This window comes from Podarcis pityusensis, assembly GCF_964106645.2.
Source record: "Podarcis pityusensis genome assembly, chromosome: 1".
NCBI classification, from domain to species: domain Eukaryota; kingdom Metazoa; phylum Chordata; class Lepidosauria; order Squamata; family Lacertidae; genus Podarcis; species Podarcis pityusensis.
Genome location: NC_138028.1, coordinates 42,983,564 through 43,001,221, shown reverse-complemented (window position 1 = coordinate 43,001,221; position 17,658 = coordinate 42,983,564). Strand labels below are relative to the sequence as shown.

The window sequence follows — 17,658 nt, the reverse complement described above, 5'->3', positions numbered from 1 at the left end:
TGGCTGTCTGGTGCATCTTGGTAGCCCATGCAAATCTTGCAAGTAAGTGGTAAGTGGTGATAAGTAATTTTTCTATCGCTGTTATGGTGGGGCTGTTTTTTATAAATGTTCTCTGGAATGTTAACATATAATAATAATAATAATAATAATAATAATAATAATAAAAAATAATTTTTATTTATACCCCGCCCTCCCCGGCCAGAGCCAGCCTCAGGGCGGCTAACATCAACAGAAATTATATGAATTTTCTATTGTGTAATGTTGCTTGGATATATTTTAGGTAACAGGCCACTAATATAATATTAATATTGCAGTTAAATAAGTTGAAACTGGCTGCATTGAACTTGCTATATTGAACTAGAGGTGAGATCTTCACGGACCCTGTCAGATGTTTTTAAGCTGGAATATTCATTCTAGGCTATAATGCCTACAGTTGTTTTGAGGATCTTCATTCTTTTAAAAGTTTTCACCTGAAAGGGGTTTTATCTTTTGTTGCACAGCTCCTTAAATGACTTTCGGACTATGGATATACTGAATTTTGCTCACTATTTTATATTATGCGAAACTGGTGTTACTGCCACCTCCAGAACAATATCTAGTATTGCACTAGCAAATCTTCTACTGCAGGCTGCCAAGCTTAGGGAAACCAGATGTCAAACTTAAGAATTCCAGTCACTGAACAGGAAATTTCAGAGATCAAGAAAAGGTTAGATCCATCAATTCAGGCAGCAAAAACCTGTCAGACTTGGCTAGGGTAAAGACGTTTGCTAACCAGGCATTTTAGGAAAACAAGTTGCGCGCTGTAGGAGGAGTGTGCATCTATATAAATCAGAATTGAGTGTCAGAAGTGAAGAATGAACATCTAATGGCCATAAAGACCAGGCTGGCCACAAGTGGCAAGGCATCCCCCAGTGGGGTCGGCAGGGGCACGGTCACCATTTCGGAATCAGGGCAAGTGTCAGCCAGTGATATTACAGCGTGGTTAGTCTTCTAGGGGATACTGAGTTTTGTTGAATGGGAGTCTGGGGTGAGAGGCCAGGTGCTGGTGATCTTGTCCAGTATTTCTTCCCCCAGAGTGAGAAACAGGACTGGAAGTGGATGGCTCTGGGTGAGAGCCTAGGACTAGGATGGGTAGCTGCTTCTGCTGATTATGCTTGACTTACGCAAGGAGATTAGGTTGTGATATGCCCTAGATAGATCTGATAGGCTGGGTATTTACTTTCAGCGGAAAGGACTGCGCTGCTCTACCTGTGGCTGTTTTACTACTGTACTACTAGATATCTTTGATTTGGTGAGGTACAGGATTGTAGCAGGAATTGTGTTTTTAGCTCCTCCTCCTTGCTGTCCACTTCTGGTAATTGTATAATACAGTGGTACCTCGGGTTACATACGCTTCAGGTAATAGATGCTTCAAGTTATGGACTCTGCTAACCCAGAAATATTACTTCAGGTTAAGAACTTTGCTTCAGGATAAGAACAGAAATCGTGCTCCGGCGGCGCAGCAGCAGCAGGAGGCCCCATTAGCTAAAGTGGTGCTTCAGGTTAAGAGCAGTTTCAGGTCAAGAATGGACCTCCAGAACGAATTAAGTTCTTAACCCAAGGTACCACTGTAGAGGCTTTGTGTTTGAAGGGGGGCAGGGAGATAGAATGTTTGAGGTTCCCCAGCTGGATTCAAACTGTGCCTGCAAATGGACAACTTCAGAGGGTATTGCTGTCAGCACTGATCAGCTGACCATCATTGAGCCTGGCTTTCCAAGGAAACATTGGGAGAAGACTTTTAAGCAGTTCATATGCAGTTGTGTCTTTAGTAGGTAGACATATTTTGGGGGAAACAACCTGACAGGTTAAATTAGGGCCCCTGCTAGGCCAAATTAGGGCCACGAGCAAAAGGTTTCCACCGCTGTTTTGAAGTATAAACAGTATGGAAAAGGAAGAAGAGCCAGTCAGGGTTGTTTGTTTCATTTTCTCCCTAGGAGGTTGGGAGAAGAATAGCATGTTGATCATCCTGATTGTATAATTTTGCAGATGGGATTAGTTCAAACCAGCTAGCCACAAATTTACTTTGTTCCTTTTCATTCCTCCAGGACGCTGAAAGCAGTAGAGAGATGGAAGAGATGGAAGCAAATTCAGAAGGCTAAGCAAGTTGAAAGATCTGTCTGCATATTAGTTATGCAAATGCAGTGAAAGTTCCAGTCTAAAAGGTTTCACAGTCATTATTATCCTCACTGGGCTTCATGAACATGCCGCAGAATGAAAATGAAAAATCAAACTGTGGTTTCAGCAGTCCTTTTTCAAAGAATTAGGCTGGCATGATAGTCAAAGAAAAGTGATTCAGCTCATATCCCTTGATTTCTAAATCAGTATGTTCAAGTGTCCTCAAAACAGAAGTTACTAAGTTGATTATTTTTTCATGCTTGTGTTTTGCATATTCACCAGCCAGACATTTCCAAGACACATTAATTGCACACTTCCTTAATTGTGATGTGATCAACATGGCACTTTGTGTGTTAATCCTGTTTTCATAATACATTAGAAATTAATCAGTAAAAAGAAGGCCTATATTAGATGTGATGGCAGAATTAGGCACAAGATCTCCCATAGTTTTTAGGTTAAAGCAGACCTGGGGAGGGTTTTTAAAAAGTTTTTCATTTAAAAACAGTTTCCCATTTAGAATCTCCCCAGCTATATGTTAGGTATATACCCAATACCTTTATGTTTTCCAGTTTATTTGCCATAAGACAAATAGCTTGAACTGGGTGGGTGGGGGGAGTAAATTTGGGAATGAGGTTTATGGGAAAGCTTTAATTGTCCACTTTTCTAATATCCCACACTTGCAGTGATCAGCAGAGCAAGGTGGCATTGCTTACCTGGCTTCCCAGCATAGAGGTTGCTGCTGGTAAATAGGAAGGGGAGGGGCAAGGCAACGGGGAGGTTGGTGTTGTGCAGGTACAATGGCAGGACCAATCCAGTATTCCCAATGCTGCATCTACATCAATCCATGTCACTTTGCCCCTTTCCTTCTCTGCTACTGGCAGTGACTTCACATTAGGAAGCCAGGTAAACAACACTGCTCTACTGGCCCACAGCCTCAGCCCAAACCCAATTACTGCTTTGATCTAAATGGAAAATGGCAACAGATCGTGTTTTCTGGATTCCCCTGTGTTGCATCTAGTTTGAACTGGATGTATAAGGTAGAATTATAGATCACGGCTTCCTCTGGCAAAATGATTAATGCTTAATCCGTGGACGCATGACACTCTGTTCACTGCACACGATAAATATTGTTGACTTGGCCGTTTTTACTCAAGGCAGCGTAGTACTGTCACTTTCCATTGCCCCCATTGTTAATATCCAAGTGGGGATTGATAGGAGAACATTGGGTGCCAATACAATATTCCACAAGCTAGACTTCTGTTTGAGCCCTTACAAATAACTCTGAAAATATTTATTGTGTCCAACACATGCACCTTGTAAGCTGCTTGTGGACTTTGTGTTTCTTTTAGAGTACTCCACTTCTTCCGCACAGTACGCTATAACTGTGGCACTGCCATTCTTTAAAGTCACGAGGGGCACCCAGCAGAAAAACTTAGAAAAACCTTAATGTTGGGGGACCAAATAATTTGCCTTCAGTTTTTGGAGGTGTTTGAAAGAACTAACATCACTGCTGCAAAGGGCAATTAAAATCTGTTTTAAGTTTAAGGAATAAAAACAAATAGTTTTCTTCATCTGCTGGCCTTTAACAGTATATTCCAAGATATATTTTTAAAATTATCTTTCATTCCTTCTCTTCAGCCATGAGCATTACCTGCCTACTGTAGAATACAGCATAGGGGGAAATTCTTGGTTCTGAAAGAGAACCAAGCTCTGTATTTTCCAGAGCTGTCACTGAGTTGTACAGAATATGTAATGCCTAAGAGGTGGAATTAAATTACCAGTCAGTTTCAGCCTGTTGTAAACCAAACAATCTTACTACTTCCAGAGTGCAGAATAATTCTGTTTTCTGTGTCCTGTAATTTTTGCCAGGAATTCAAGTGGGATTTCTCAGTCCCCTTGAAACCTAATTTACTGCTCACTTTAGCTGGATAATTACAGTGATTTTTATTGAATACACGCTGCTGTATTTAACATTTCTAGAAAACACAATTAGAGAGAATATTTTATATAAAAATCATCTAATCTATTCACCCAAATATGTATATAACATTACACTAGAATTGCTTTTTAACATTACAACAAATCAAGTTGGAAGACAAGAAATATTTCTGTCCAAAGATTTTCCTGGTGCATATTTTCCTGTTTCTTAATTCATATTTATATCTAAAAACATTAGATAGGCTTCACCCTAGTCCTATAAACGTTAAGAGAAGCAGGTACTTTTATAGCCCTATTTTTACTGTGCTCACAAGGAAATGCAACTCGGTTAAGATTGCAAAATCAGAAATGTGGATTGTATTCAACTTTAAGTTGTACTCAGAGTAGACCCACTGAAATAAATAAACCTACGTTAGTCATGTGCATTAATTTCAGTGGCTGTACTCTGAGTAAGAGAAGTATTGGATACTGCCCTTTGAGTAGGTGGCAGTGTTATGTATTCTTGTGACCATGTGGTTTGGATGAGAACATACTGCCAACTACTAAATCACTAGGGTAGTTCCTTGCATGTTCAAAATGACTGGCCATAAAATGTTCAGTGAAGGGTTCTTCAAGTTAATGCAACATAGTGAAAGTTTCCCGGTATTTAAAGGTTTGTATAAATGCCTGAAATAATACTTGTTTTAAATACAGTAAGTCCTTGGATCAGTCCTTGTTGCCCTTGCTAATTTACAGTACTGTAATAACATTACCTCACAATCAACTTAGTTCATGCCCCTTGCGAATTTTAGGCCATGCCAGCGTACACAATCTAAACAATGTCCTACTCTAATACTTACTCCATACTTCATTCAGGTGAAGTACAAATTGTATCTTCAGCTTAGACCTGTGGGCCATTTCCCTCAAACCATCAGTTGTTTGTCACTTGTAGTGTGATCTGATGGGTGGGAGGGCAGAGTTAAGACCTGAGTTGGCTGTGTGCACCTCTTCCTTGCAAGGGATGGCTGATGGAGACGTTAAATTAAAATAAATCAGTTCAGCAGGATTCCATGCAAACCCCTCCATGATTCAGGGAGCGCTTTGCATTGGAAGCTGCTGGAAAAAACACCAGTCACATTTGGTCCGCAGCACTGATATGGGATCTGACTGGTGGAGTCAGAAAGATTCCCTATCCCATTCTAAAACCGCTCATCAAAATGTGCATCTGGATATTGGACATTTTGTTTGAGTGAAAATTGGAGTGACTAACAATAACAACCTTTTATTATTTATACCCCACCCATCTGGCCTTGAGGCTCTCACAAGTTTTACTTGAAAAGGACCAGTCCATATATTTGCATTCAGAAGTACTTACATTTTTCTGAAGTTAAAAATTCGTTGGATTTGTGTGCCTGACCAAATTATTTATTATTCCAATGAAAGAACTAATTGAAATGCTTGGGAGAGCCGTAAGAATTATTAGACAGTGACCAAAGTATTTTCTGTGAGTGCTGCTTTTAAAAAGTATGCTCTGAAAGCATTTACAGAAGATGGAGAACTGTAACTAAGGCTGCAATTCTGTACTTGCTTACCTGGGAGTAAGCCTCACTGAACTGACATACTTCTGAGTAGATGTGATAGGATTGCACTATTGAGTACACTTTTCTTTCGTCGTCGTTGCCCCCAATTCTGACATTCCACATGCTTATTTATGAGACCTTTGGTGATTCAGTATTTGATTTCCTAATGTGTTTAAAGCTTTAAATTTCCACGTGTGATATTCTGATACTACAGAGAAATGATGTCAATTGCAAACACATTTATTTTTATGTGAGATGGATGAATTAAGTAACTGATCTGATTGTGCTTCTGCAAGTAAGCCTGACTAAAATGCCAATGAAGTAAACGAAGAAAGGGATCCTTCAGTAACCTCACATGATATCAACCTTTCATTCAAGTACAGACATAGCCATGTTGTGGTGCCCTATGTAAAATTGCACTGTGTGATCATTTTAGGGCCCGCAAAGCAGTGAGTATCTTAATGCACTTGACCAAAGCAAGGTCTTTAGTATGATTGCAATAGCACAAGAATGGTCCTTTAACTGCATTCCATATCCGACTAACTTCTCTCCCTGCCCCCAACCCCTGAATGAATTGCCACATGGGAGCACTGCGTGGGATTTTGCAGGCTGGGAGGAAAAAGCTTTGATAGGCTGGACAAGATCCTCTGGCTATGTACGTATGTGTGCCTTGCCCTTCATCTAAGGACCTGGAGAGAGAACTCTGCCTGCCTGCCTGCCTGTCTCCTTTTGTTCCTTTGCAAGAGATTGCTGTTATCACTAACACCATAGAATCATGTGTTGAAAACAGAATAGCTTTCTGAAATTGGTTTAAGTAATCGAGGCAATATCATTTTGAGCATGGTAGATGGTATACCTTGAGATCAGTATTTTGGAGAAGAGTAATCTCTGAGGAAGGATGGTTTGGGGAAAGTGGTTCTTTTCATTTAGAAGGAGGTGCACTTTAGCAGCCTTAGGTGGAAATGATTTATGTGTGTGTGGTGGTGGTGGTGGTTTTTTTTTTTTAAGTTGCATAAGTTTTGTTGACTAAACTGTGAATATAAAGGTGAAAATCTTTTATGACTGCACTGCAACCCTCCCAGAGGGTCACTAAGTACTTAAAATTCTAATGGACAAGAGGTAGTTCAAAAAGGCAGTTTGCATTACTGACAAAACTTACTTCCAATATCTATTTTACAGGGAACAAAAGACAATTATTTTCATGCAGCTGTATATTTGTTTTTAAAAATCAAGCTAATACAAGAGTTAATTGTAAAACTGGGTGGTTTTAACTTCAAATTTATTTGAAATAAAAGTGACAACACTGCCTAATGATGAGTATGTAACAGTTCTGAAATAAAAATATCTGCATTCTTTTTATATGACTGTGGCTTGTATCCAGAGTTCTGTGAGCAAAACTCTTCTCGGAGGACTTCTCCCAGGAGGAAGTGCAGGGAGGTGACGTTTACTGATTCATACTTCCCCCTGCAGTGCTCTGAAAAGCTGCTCCAGCGGGGCTGGAGAGCCTCTTCCAGGAATAACTTGGCTGAAGGGATAAAAATTGAAACCCAAATCTGATTCCAGACTTCTCAAGAAGTGTATTGTGACATAGACTGTGTAATTAACAAACATTGTATTGGTGACTCTAGTCAATAACTGGTTCCTTGAAATTACAGGAATTATTTTAATAAAGGAAAAGGCCACACAAAGTTAAGACTTGCAGTGCATTGGTGATGCCTTCAACTCCTTTTTAGCCCAGCCGTGACATTACCTGCCCCACTCCTGATGTCATATGTTAGTGTAGGGCAAATAGGCATGGCTTAGCCAAATGGGGAGGTCTGGTGGACTTTATTAGGGGCTCACGATTTCCTTCTGTAAACAATCATAAGAACATGAGAAGAGCCTGCTGGATCAGGCCAATGGCCCATCTAGTCCAGCAGGGATTTGAACTCTAACCACTATACCACACTGCTGCTTGGATGCCTGTGGGAAGCCCACAATCAGGACATAAGTGCAACAGCACTGCTTGCCTGTGATTTCCAGCAACTGATATTCTGACTCTTACTGCCTGACAGTGGAGATGGAACATCATCATCCTGGCTAGCAGGTGATGATAATCTCCTACTCCTCTTTAAAGCTATCCAAGTTGGTGATCATCACTGTGGAAGTGAGTTCCACGGCATGAATAAGTACTTTCCTCTGTCCTGAATCTTCCAACATGCAGCTTCATTAGATATCTCTGAGTTCTAGTGTTATTTAAAAAATAATAATTCTCTATCCACTTTCTACATGCCACGCATAATTTTATAAATTTCTACCATGTGACTTGCCTTTTCTCAAGTTCTGATTGCTGCAACCTTTCCTAATAGGGGAGTTGCTCCATCCCCTTGATCATTTTGGTTGAATTATCTTCCTATGGATTGATAAAAAAAAAGCAGATCCCCTGCTCCCATTTGCCACGTGAGCCTGGGTCGAGCATGTGTGTTTGGCGGTCATAACTGCTATGATGGTTCTGGTGGCATCACCTTTGCCTAGATGTGCTGACTGCAGGATGGTTTTAAAAGATAGTAAAGAGTTCTATCAGCTTCCACCCTGACTTCTGCAAGGCTCGTAACTTTCCCCCTCTCTCCAGCCCCTGCCAGATACCCTTATTTAGACATTTACCAACAAATGGGGGTGCGGGTGGCACTGTGGTCTAAACCACTGAGCCTCTTGGGCTTGCCAATCAGAAGGTCAGTGGTTCAAATCCCCATGATGGAGTGAGCTCCCGTTGATCTGTGCCAGCTTCTGCCAACCTAGCAGTTCAAAAGAACACCAGTGCAATCTGATAAATAGGTACCGCTATGGCGGGAAGGTAAACGGCATTTCCATGCACTCTGGCACTTGTCATGGTGTCCCGTTGCACCAGAAGCAGTTTAGTCATGCTGGCCACATGACCCAGAAAGCTAGCTGTGGATGAACGCCGGCTTCCTTGGCCTGAAAGCAAGATGAGCGCAGCAACCCCATAGTTGCCTTTGACTGGACTTAACCATCCAGGGATCCTTTACCTTACTTTTTTACCTTTTACCAATAAAGTCAAGTTCCACTTGAATTTTTTTGGGGTGGGGAAAAACAAATAATAAGCGTTCGGCTTTCAGAAAACAAGTGTTAGCTGATTAGGCATTTTAGCTATGCAATGTTGAATGTTATCTGTAACATTGTTCTTGCCTGTTTATCCTTTGTTACTGTTTTTATTTAAACCACTCCATGAACCAAGAACTTGCACATTGACCACTTATAATGAAACATGTTACAGATACTACAGAAAATATATACTATTTTTATGGTGTACATGTGACATGAGAAGACTTGGTCTATTTATTTGTACAATTATTATTCCTATGACCCCTGCTTTCCTTTGGAGCACATCAGTGAGGCCAAGGGGGGTGGGTCTTGTCGCATGCACACTGCCAGACCTGCGCCCCAGGGTGGCCACTTTGGTGCTGCTCACATCAGTTTGGCTTCACCCCCGAAGGCACACTCCATTGTCTCGTGAGACAGATGGATGCCCACAAAAGATCCCTGTTTGTAAAACCCAATAAAAAGTTAACTTTTTTTTTAAAGAAGTGCCAGACAATATGTGATTTTGTATTTTGGAAGAACACATTTAAAATTTCTTTAGACCTCTGCACCACTATGTTCAAATCCTGTGCTACGTGAGGGAATGTTGAGATCTTCCCTTGAAAGGCTGTGATTGCCTGCCAGATTCCCCAAGTTCCTTGGTTGCATTATGACTTCTCGACTGTCACCCAATAATCATCTTTAAATGGCTTTTGCTGACTAATGTGTTAAATAAAATCTGCACATTTCTTAGCTGTGAAAAGGGCACAGATGTTCTCTCCAGTGGTAGCTATGAAGAGCTGGCTCCTAACTATTGCATGTATGGGGATAACACCCACCCACGGGAGATATCGTTGTCTCCCCTACTGGTTGGAAAGACTTCGAAATTTAATCATATGTTTTGGCTTAGAGGATTGTTCCTAGATTGGCCCCAGAGAACAGCAGGCGCATATAGTGATATTCTGCGACATTTTGACCATTGTAGACTCTCACTTAGCTAGCTTTTTTCCTGCTACCCCTCAAAGGTGCCCAGTGTTTCTTTCTTTCTCCCCACCTCCAATCCTTTTTCTACCCACTAAGTTAGGACAGGAAGGCTTGAGACTCACAAACATTTCTGACAGGTGTTAACAAAGCAGAGTTGTACAAGTATAATGGTAGGAGACCAGCACCATCCAGCTAACTTTCATAGGTATTAACAGCAATTTTTAATCACTTCAAAGGAGAGGATTCATGAAAAATGTTTCTGACTACCACTGATGGTGACCTTACTGGTGCTGGAGAAATAATGTTGGATGGCAGCTTTCCTGACAGTAAGTGAACAGCCATGTGGCTTTGCCAAAGTGCTTGCTATTTGCGCTCATCTGAAACTTCTACTTTGTGTAGGATATCTCTCTATTTCTTTAATCCCTTGCTGCAAGAAGACAAACGATTGTGACAGCATCTTTATTCGGAGGTAATAATAGTCACATTTTTTAAAATGTTAAATAACACTCAAGTAATGTTTAATACAAAAGAATATTTTTAAAAGTGCTACTTATGGTCTTCACCCAAACATAGGAATAAGGAAAAGCCTAATGGTAGATTCAAAAATAGGCTATATTATTTATGCATTTCAAAACCTTTCCTGAATATGTGGCTTACTAGACAAATATAAAGGCTGCTGGAAAGAAGAAACAGCTACGTAAGTTAACTCCTTGATTTTCAGCAAAAAGCAAACAAGTGCAGATTCCACTTATGTTTAAAACAGGGATGGGGAACTTCTGGGAGTTTTTGGACTCTCAACTCCTATTTATCCTTGATCACCCTGATAACAGACAACTATGCAACGCAATGTGCAGTTGGGTCACCATCGTTGTACTAAGAAGAGTTCAGTTCTCCTTGCTTCTTCCAAAGCATGTGGCTGCTTCACAGGTTACTCTTTGCAAGACCTTCATGAGCTTAACTTCTGTGCAGTAAAATGGGGGAGTGTGTTAGGCTGATGCTCTTCTTCGTCAGCCTCACATGCACCCAATGTGCTATTGCCTATGAACATGCCCCTCTGCAGGCAGAAAGCCAAGCAGGCTCTCAAAATAACAAAGGGTACAAGACAAGGATGCACATTATCACCATTATTATTCATCTTGGTGCTGGAGGTTTTGCTAAAATCAATAAGAAAAAATGAAGAAATAAAAGGGGTGTCTGTAGGGAAAAATGAGTATAAAGTCAAAGCATTTGCGGACGATCTTGTAATGATGGTAGAAGAGCCAGCGGGAAGTGTTAAAAGAATCCTAGAAGAAATAGAACAATTTGGTCAAGTTGCAGGTTTTTATTTAAACAAAAGAAAGACAAAAATTATTGCGAAAAATATGGACCAAGAATTAATAGAGGAAATGCAACAAAGTACAGGGCTGGAAGTGGTGAACAAAGTGAACTATTTAGGAGTATGGTTAACCCCCAAGAATATCGATTTGTTTCAAAATAATTATGTACCTGTTTGGAATGGGATAAAAAGGGATCTGGAGGTGTGGGGAAGATTGCAGCTATCTTTTTGGGGAAGGATATCTACGATAAAGATGAGTGTGCTGCCAAGGATGTTATTTCTGTTCCAATAACTTCTGATAATTAAAGGGGCATCAATTTTCAAAGAATGGCAAAAAATAGTTTCAAGATACATCTGGCAGGGCAAGAAGCCAAGGATTCAGTTTAAGTTATTAACAGATGTGAGAGAAAGAGGTGGCTTCGCCCTGCCAGACTTGAAACTATATTGTGAAGCATCATGCCTCTGTTGGTTAAAGGAATGGATTAAATTAGTGAATGGAGAGTTGTTAGATTTAGAAGGATTTGATAATAGATTCGGGTGGCATGCATATCTGTGGTATGAAAAGAAAAAAAATTCATAAAGGCTTTGAAAACCACATCTTCCGAAGATCATTGATAGATGTGTGGGAGAGGTATAAAAATTTGTTGGAACCAAGACTCCCCCATTGGCTTTCACCACTGAAAGTGATGAGTGTGAAAAAGATAAACATGAGGGGGAGGTGGATAACTTATGGAGAATTGATAGTAAGAGAGGGGGGGAAATGGAAAATGAAGACTTATGAAGAGGTGAAAGAATTTGTTTATGATTGGTTGCACTACTACCAGATTAGTGAAATGTTTAAAAAAGACTGTAAAATGTGTGGATATGAAGGAAAAGAATCAAAATTTCAAATAGAGGTATTGAATAATGAGTATAAAAATTTGTCTAAAATGTATAGAATGTTGTTGGAATGACATACAAAAGATGAAGAGGTGAAATCAGTAATGATACATTGGGCTAGAGACTTTGGTTATAATATACAATATGATGATTGGACGAAATTATGGAATGAAAGGTTAAAATTTACGGCGTGTACCGCGTTGAAGGAAAATGTAATGAAAATGGTATATAGATGGTACATAACGACAGTTAAATTAGCTAAAATGTATAAAACATGTAACAAGTGTTGGAAATGTAAAGAAAAAGAAGGAACTTTCTATTATATGTGGTGGGAATGCAAAAAGGTGAAAGGCTTCTGGGAAATGATATATAAGGAATTGAAAAAGATGTTGAGATATACATTTGTTAGAAAACCAGAAGCCTTCTTACTAGGATTGGTAGGTAATGAAATTAATAGAAAAGATTGTAAACTTTTCCAATACGCTGTAACAGCTGCAAGAATACTGCTGGCGCAAAGATGGAAGCAGGAAGAAATTCCAACTGTGGAAGAATGGAGAATGAAACTGACTGAATATGTGGAACTGGATAAATTGACTGGGAAGATTTGATATCAGAAAGACCAAAAGTTTATTGAGGACTGGGGGAAATTTACAGATTATCTGAAAAGCATATGTGATGCACAGACAACGCTTGTTGGTTTTGAAGAGTCTCTGTGAAAAATTAAGAAATATTGTAAAAAAGAAAGTAGGAGAAAGGAAGAGGAACGGTTAAAGGCAATAATAAGTTCAGAAATGCGTTAACAATTGAAATTTTAACGAAAGATTTGCAGAGAAACTGAGGGAAGTCAAAAATTGATGAATGTGAGAGTTAATATGAGTTGATTGTATAAAAACGTTTGGAAAATGAATAAAAAATTATTATAAAAAAAAGAAAGAAAGCCAAGCAGGCTCAAAACAGTCTGCATCTCCAACTCCTTCCTCCAGAGCAGCTCCAATGCTGGCAGTAGAACAACTCTACAGTAACTGGCATTGAGGACTGAGTATTTTGTCCACCATAGCTGCAGCCATATGACCGGTTTTTGGGGGTGGGAAAACCTGGAAGGTGCCGGGGTGTGTGTGTGGACAATCTGTGGCCCTAGTCCAATTTCATGTGAGTGGCAAAGAGGAAGGAAATGGGAAGAAGGTGGGAGACAGACAGAAGAGGCTCTCCATTATGAGGTCTGGCACACAGCAAGAATGCAATCCCCAATGGAGTACAGGGGAAATGCTGTTAAGAGTAGAACTGGCAGATGAGGAAATTTAAGTGTCTTGATTTCATATCACGTTAAAGCGTAATGGTCTAGATGCTATTTCTAATCAATCATCTGGTAACGTTTATTAAAAACAGTTGGTAGGTTCCGAGTTGAATTTCAAGGTAGGAACCACTGATAGATAACAGAAAAAGAACAGCTTGTCCCGCAACTCAATGCAGAAAAATGCAGCCAAAGTACTTCCTGTTCCCGGGCTAGGAGGGGGCAAGCTGGCTGAGTGTGCACACTATACAAGGAGATTTTCACTTTCATTTCTGCGCAAACTGGAAGTGACAAAGCTGCCAAGACGTGCCACATCTGTGCTGCAACTTGAGTAATCCACTAATGGATACTGAAGAGGCTTGGTCAAGAACAGAGCAGCACTAGGTCTACAAGTGGCAAGCTTCTGCTGCCAGGTGCTTCTAAGAAAAAGCAAGTTTTGAGAGAAGCATCAGAGTTGCTTAACCCTTCCCCTGCCTACCATTTTTCCAGCGGCTGCTAGCATGATGGCTGTGCTCTTCCTCCGAAGTTGGAGGCAGTAATGTTTCTGAACACCAACTGCTGGAACCACAGGAGGGGAGAGTGTTCTGGTGCATGGAGTCGTGCTTGCAAGTTTCCCACAGGCATCTGGCTGGCCAACTGTGAGAACAGGATGCTGAGCTTGATTTTGCCATTGGCTATTCTTATGTTCTGTGTGGCTCCCTCCCACAGCTGGCAGTGTTCCAACCATAACTGTCACAGGCATGTATCTCAACCCGAGAGTGTGGAGGAATTTCAGCAGAAAGCCAGTGGAATAGAAAAGGGTTGAGGTCCCCTCCACTGCTGCTGCTTTGCTGAAACTGCTTTTCCTTTGATGGGGCACTGTGGCCCTCCAGGTGTTGTTTGCAGCCAGCATGGCTAATATTCAGGGAGTATGGGAATTGTAGTTAATCAACATCTGGAGGGCTACAGATTCCCTGTACCTACTTTAGTGGCAGTGGGAGAGGTTGCCACAGGAATAATTTGGCCCATATTTAGCACCACTAACCAACCAAAGGTTTCCCCCATGTCTTTTTTTTATTTAATGAAAGATAACTCTATATATGACTCGCCCTATGAGATGGGATGGAGCCACAGGGTTAATTTTTAGTGAAGTCAGAGCACAGATTACTTGCTCCTGGCTGCCACAGGTAGGAAGTATCACTCTTCTTGTTCTGCTTCAAATATGACAAGTGTGGGAGGGACACAAAACTGCATGAGGATTGTCCCAGGTGACAACTGTCCACATGTATACATAATAACTAAGTGCTGGGCCACCCCTATGTGTCATTTCCTAGCTGAAGGATCTGCAGTTAAAGGCATTGCCGCTGTGATACTCTTCACACTGACTACACATTATTTCCAAGTAAATGCTTCCTATAAAAATGCTTTCCACATAACACAACCTTACCTCCTTTTTTGATCAACAGTACTGTTAAGTGACAAACTTCTTGACACAATTTTTTGGGGGAGGGGGGAGCTGGGAGAATCCAGGAGACCTTTTCTGTCTGCATGGGTGCCTGCTTCAAAGAGGCATTTATTACAAAAGTTCACAGTCCCAAAGGAAGTAACTGATGCCAATTTCCCACACCACCACAATAACGTGTTTCTCCCCCCCCCCCCCAGTCACAATAGTCTCAATGTATCTCAAATTTAAGATGTTTGATTGGAGGACTCTGGATGGGTCACCCAGGTGAGCTGAGCAGGCTCAGAAACCCCCCCCCCCCAGCAGGTTTCAGCTGGATGAGGAACCTTTGGCTCTCTCCAGATGTTGCTGGACTAGAACTCCCATCCTGGCTGACCACTGGCCATCCTAGCTGTGGCGGATGGGAGCTTCAGGCCAAGCCACCATCATCTGGGAGGGCGGCAGGTTCCCCATCCCTGTATGAAAGGCACCGTCTGAAGCCGTGAGCTTCTGAAAGATAGGGGGAGGGGCTGGTGGGGGGAACATCAACTTCCTCTGGCAGAGGGCAGCTCTGAAAAGCCAGCAGGGGCTATGGAGAACTTGCTGGTGGGGAGGGAAGCGCCATTGCTAAGAGGCGCCCTCGACGGTCCCTCCGAGGTTCCCTCCCTCCTCCTCTCCGCTAGGGAGAGCGCTTCGCGGGGAAACGGACACCGTGTAAGGCAAGGGCTTGAGCACCAGCCCGTAGACGTAATCCAAGGTGAGCTCCTCGGCCGGGTTGGCTTCCACCTCGCACTGCTGCAGCAGGATGGCGGTGAAGAGGAAGAGCTGCAGCTTGGCCAGCTGGTCGCCGATGCAGCGCCTCTTGCCCGTCGAGAAGATCATGACCCGGCACGTGAGGTCCCGGTCGACGTTCTCCTGCCGGGCGTCCAGGAAGCGCGTCGGGTCGAAGACGTGCGGGTCCTTCCAGCGCAGCGGGTCGTGGTTGACGGACCACTGGTTGACGAAGACCACCGTGCCCGCGGGGATGTGGAAGCCGTCGAGCAGCACGTCGGCGGCCGTGGCGTGCGGGATGGTGACGGGCACGAAGCTGCTGTAGCGGAGCGTCTCGTGGAGGAAGGCTTCCAGGCGAGGCAAGGAGGCGCGGTCTTCCCCCGTCGGAAGCCGGGAGCGGCCCACCACCCGGTCGAGGTCCGCCTGCAGCTGCCGTCGAAGGTGCGGGTGCTTGAGGAGGAGCAGCAGCACCCACGTGAGGGCGGTGGAGGTGGTGTCCTGACCTGCGCCGAACAAGTCAGCCAGCGTGGCCTCGACGTAGTCTCCGCCCAGGCCCTGCTGCGCCCCGGGGCCGTGCTCCATGCACTCCAGGATGGCGTCGCTGATGTGGCGCGGAGGGGCGCCGGCCTGGAAGGTGCTGCGGTGCTGCGCTACCTTGGCGCACACGAAGTCGTACAGCTCGCGGCTGACCGCCTGGAAGTCTCGGAAGACGCTGCGCACCGGGTTGGGAAAGGCCTGCAGCCAGGGAAGCACGTCCACCAAGCTGCCCGCCGCCACCGTCTGCCCGAAGCGGTGGTTCCTGCTCAGCAGCGCGCGAAACTCGCCGTCGGCGTGGCTGTAGCGCTGCCCGAAGCAGAGGGCGCACAGCACGTTGGCATTGGCCACGACGAAGAGCGGCGAAGGGTCGACGTAAGCGCCGCCCTGGCTCAGCTGCAGCAGGCCGTCGATCAGCTCCTGCGCCTCGGCTGCCACGTGCTGCTCGAAGAGCTGCTTGCTGGGCGTGTTGGCCGTCGAGAAGGCGCGCAGCGTGGCGTGCGCCACCCGCCGCTGCGCCCGCCAGCGCTCGCTGTAGCGCCCGAAGGCCATGCTCTTGCCTCCGGACACCAGGCCGAAGGAGAGGAAGTCGGGCCGGTCCGCGAAGGGCACGGCCTGCTGCACCAGCGCCTGTCGGATGGCCGCCTCCCCGTTGAGCACCACGATGGCGCGCCGGCCCAGGCGCAGCTGGAAGATGTCGCCGTAGCGCCGCGCCAGCTCGCCGAAGGTGAGGTGCGGCAGGCGGCCCAGTTGCAGCACGTTGCCCAGCAGCGGCCACCCGACGGGGCCGGGGAGGCTCTTGCCCGCCGGCCGTGGGATCCTCCTCGCCCACAGGTACAGCAGCAGGACGCAAGAAAGCAGCAGCGCCGGCTGGACGGCGCTCTTGAGGAGCGCGCCGGGCGCCCCGTCGTGGCTCCCGCCTTCCGCCATGGGGGGCGCACGCCCGCGGGACTCCTAAGAAACCGGTTTCTTTGTGGAGAGACGCGGGAAGCCGTCGGGGGACCCTTCCTCCGCCTCAGCCCCGACCGAGCTCGTCGGGTGGGGACTTTATCGCCCCAGACGCTTCGTCCCGTCGGTGAACTGCCCCCTCCCTCTGCCAGATGCCTCCTGGCTCTGCTCTGAGGAGTTCGCAGGATGCCCGTCGCGGCTTTATAGCCGTCTGGGAAGGGGGCTGAGCTTCCCTCCTCCCCTCGCGGTGGTCCCAGAGTCCCCCGTGCGCAGCCATTCCGTGCTTTCCTCCGAGAGAGAGAATGGAAGCAGCAGATTGATCCCTCGCACCAGGAATGTGTGCAACTTTCCAAGGTCTTCCTCCTGCCAAAGACAGCCTGATCCTCGCAGCAGGAGCCGGAGAAGCGGGAGGGGAGCGGAGTGTGAGAGCTACTGAACTCTGCCAGGCACCTTTGGCTGCCTTGGAAAGGCTGCTGCTTTCGTGACTGGAGACAAACTGGCCAGCGACGCTGCGGCTGCCGCTGCCCCAGACCGCGAGAGATGCGAATGCCAGTCCAGTCCGAAGGGAAGGGCGGCAGCGAGCATTTGGTGCCTCTGCTTTGTCAGGACACTTCAGCAAAGCCTGGTGGAGGGGACTGTCAGGAGACAGCAGTTACTCGACTGGCAACCTGACTTTCCTTGCCTTTGGAGTAAGATATAGACAACTTAGACAACTTGACTTTTTTCTTTCTTTTTGCTTTGCAAAAACATCTCAGCTGTTTATCATGCCCAGAACTGGCACGGTTGG

At 44.6% G+C, this 17,658-nt stretch overlaps 1 protein-coding gene and 1 pseudogene across 5 annotated transcripts in view; one reads left to right on the top strand and one right to left on the bottom strand.

Moving 5' to 3' along the window:
* Positions 1-7,010, top strand: part of RMDN3 (regulator of microtubule dynamics 3) — a 36,894-nt gene extending 29,884 nt beyond the window's left edge. For all 4 annotated transcript variants that reach the window (XM_080997286.1, XM_080997284.1, XM_080997287.1 and 1 more), the window contains exon 13: positions 2,085-7,010. In XM_080997286.1, the coding sequence (XP_080853412.1) occupies positions 2,085-2,138 (54 nt within the window). In that variant the 3' untranslated portion in view covers positions 2,139-7,010. The remainder of the gene's footprint in view (positions 1-2,084) is intronic.
* Positions 6,392-17,003, bottom strand: LOC308472355 (cytochrome P450 1B1 pseudogene; annotated as a pseudogene). The gene has a single exon. The product of its transcript is annotated as a cytochrome P450 1B1 pseudogene (transcript).
* Between the last annotated feature and the right edge of the window lie 655 nt (positions 17,004-17,658).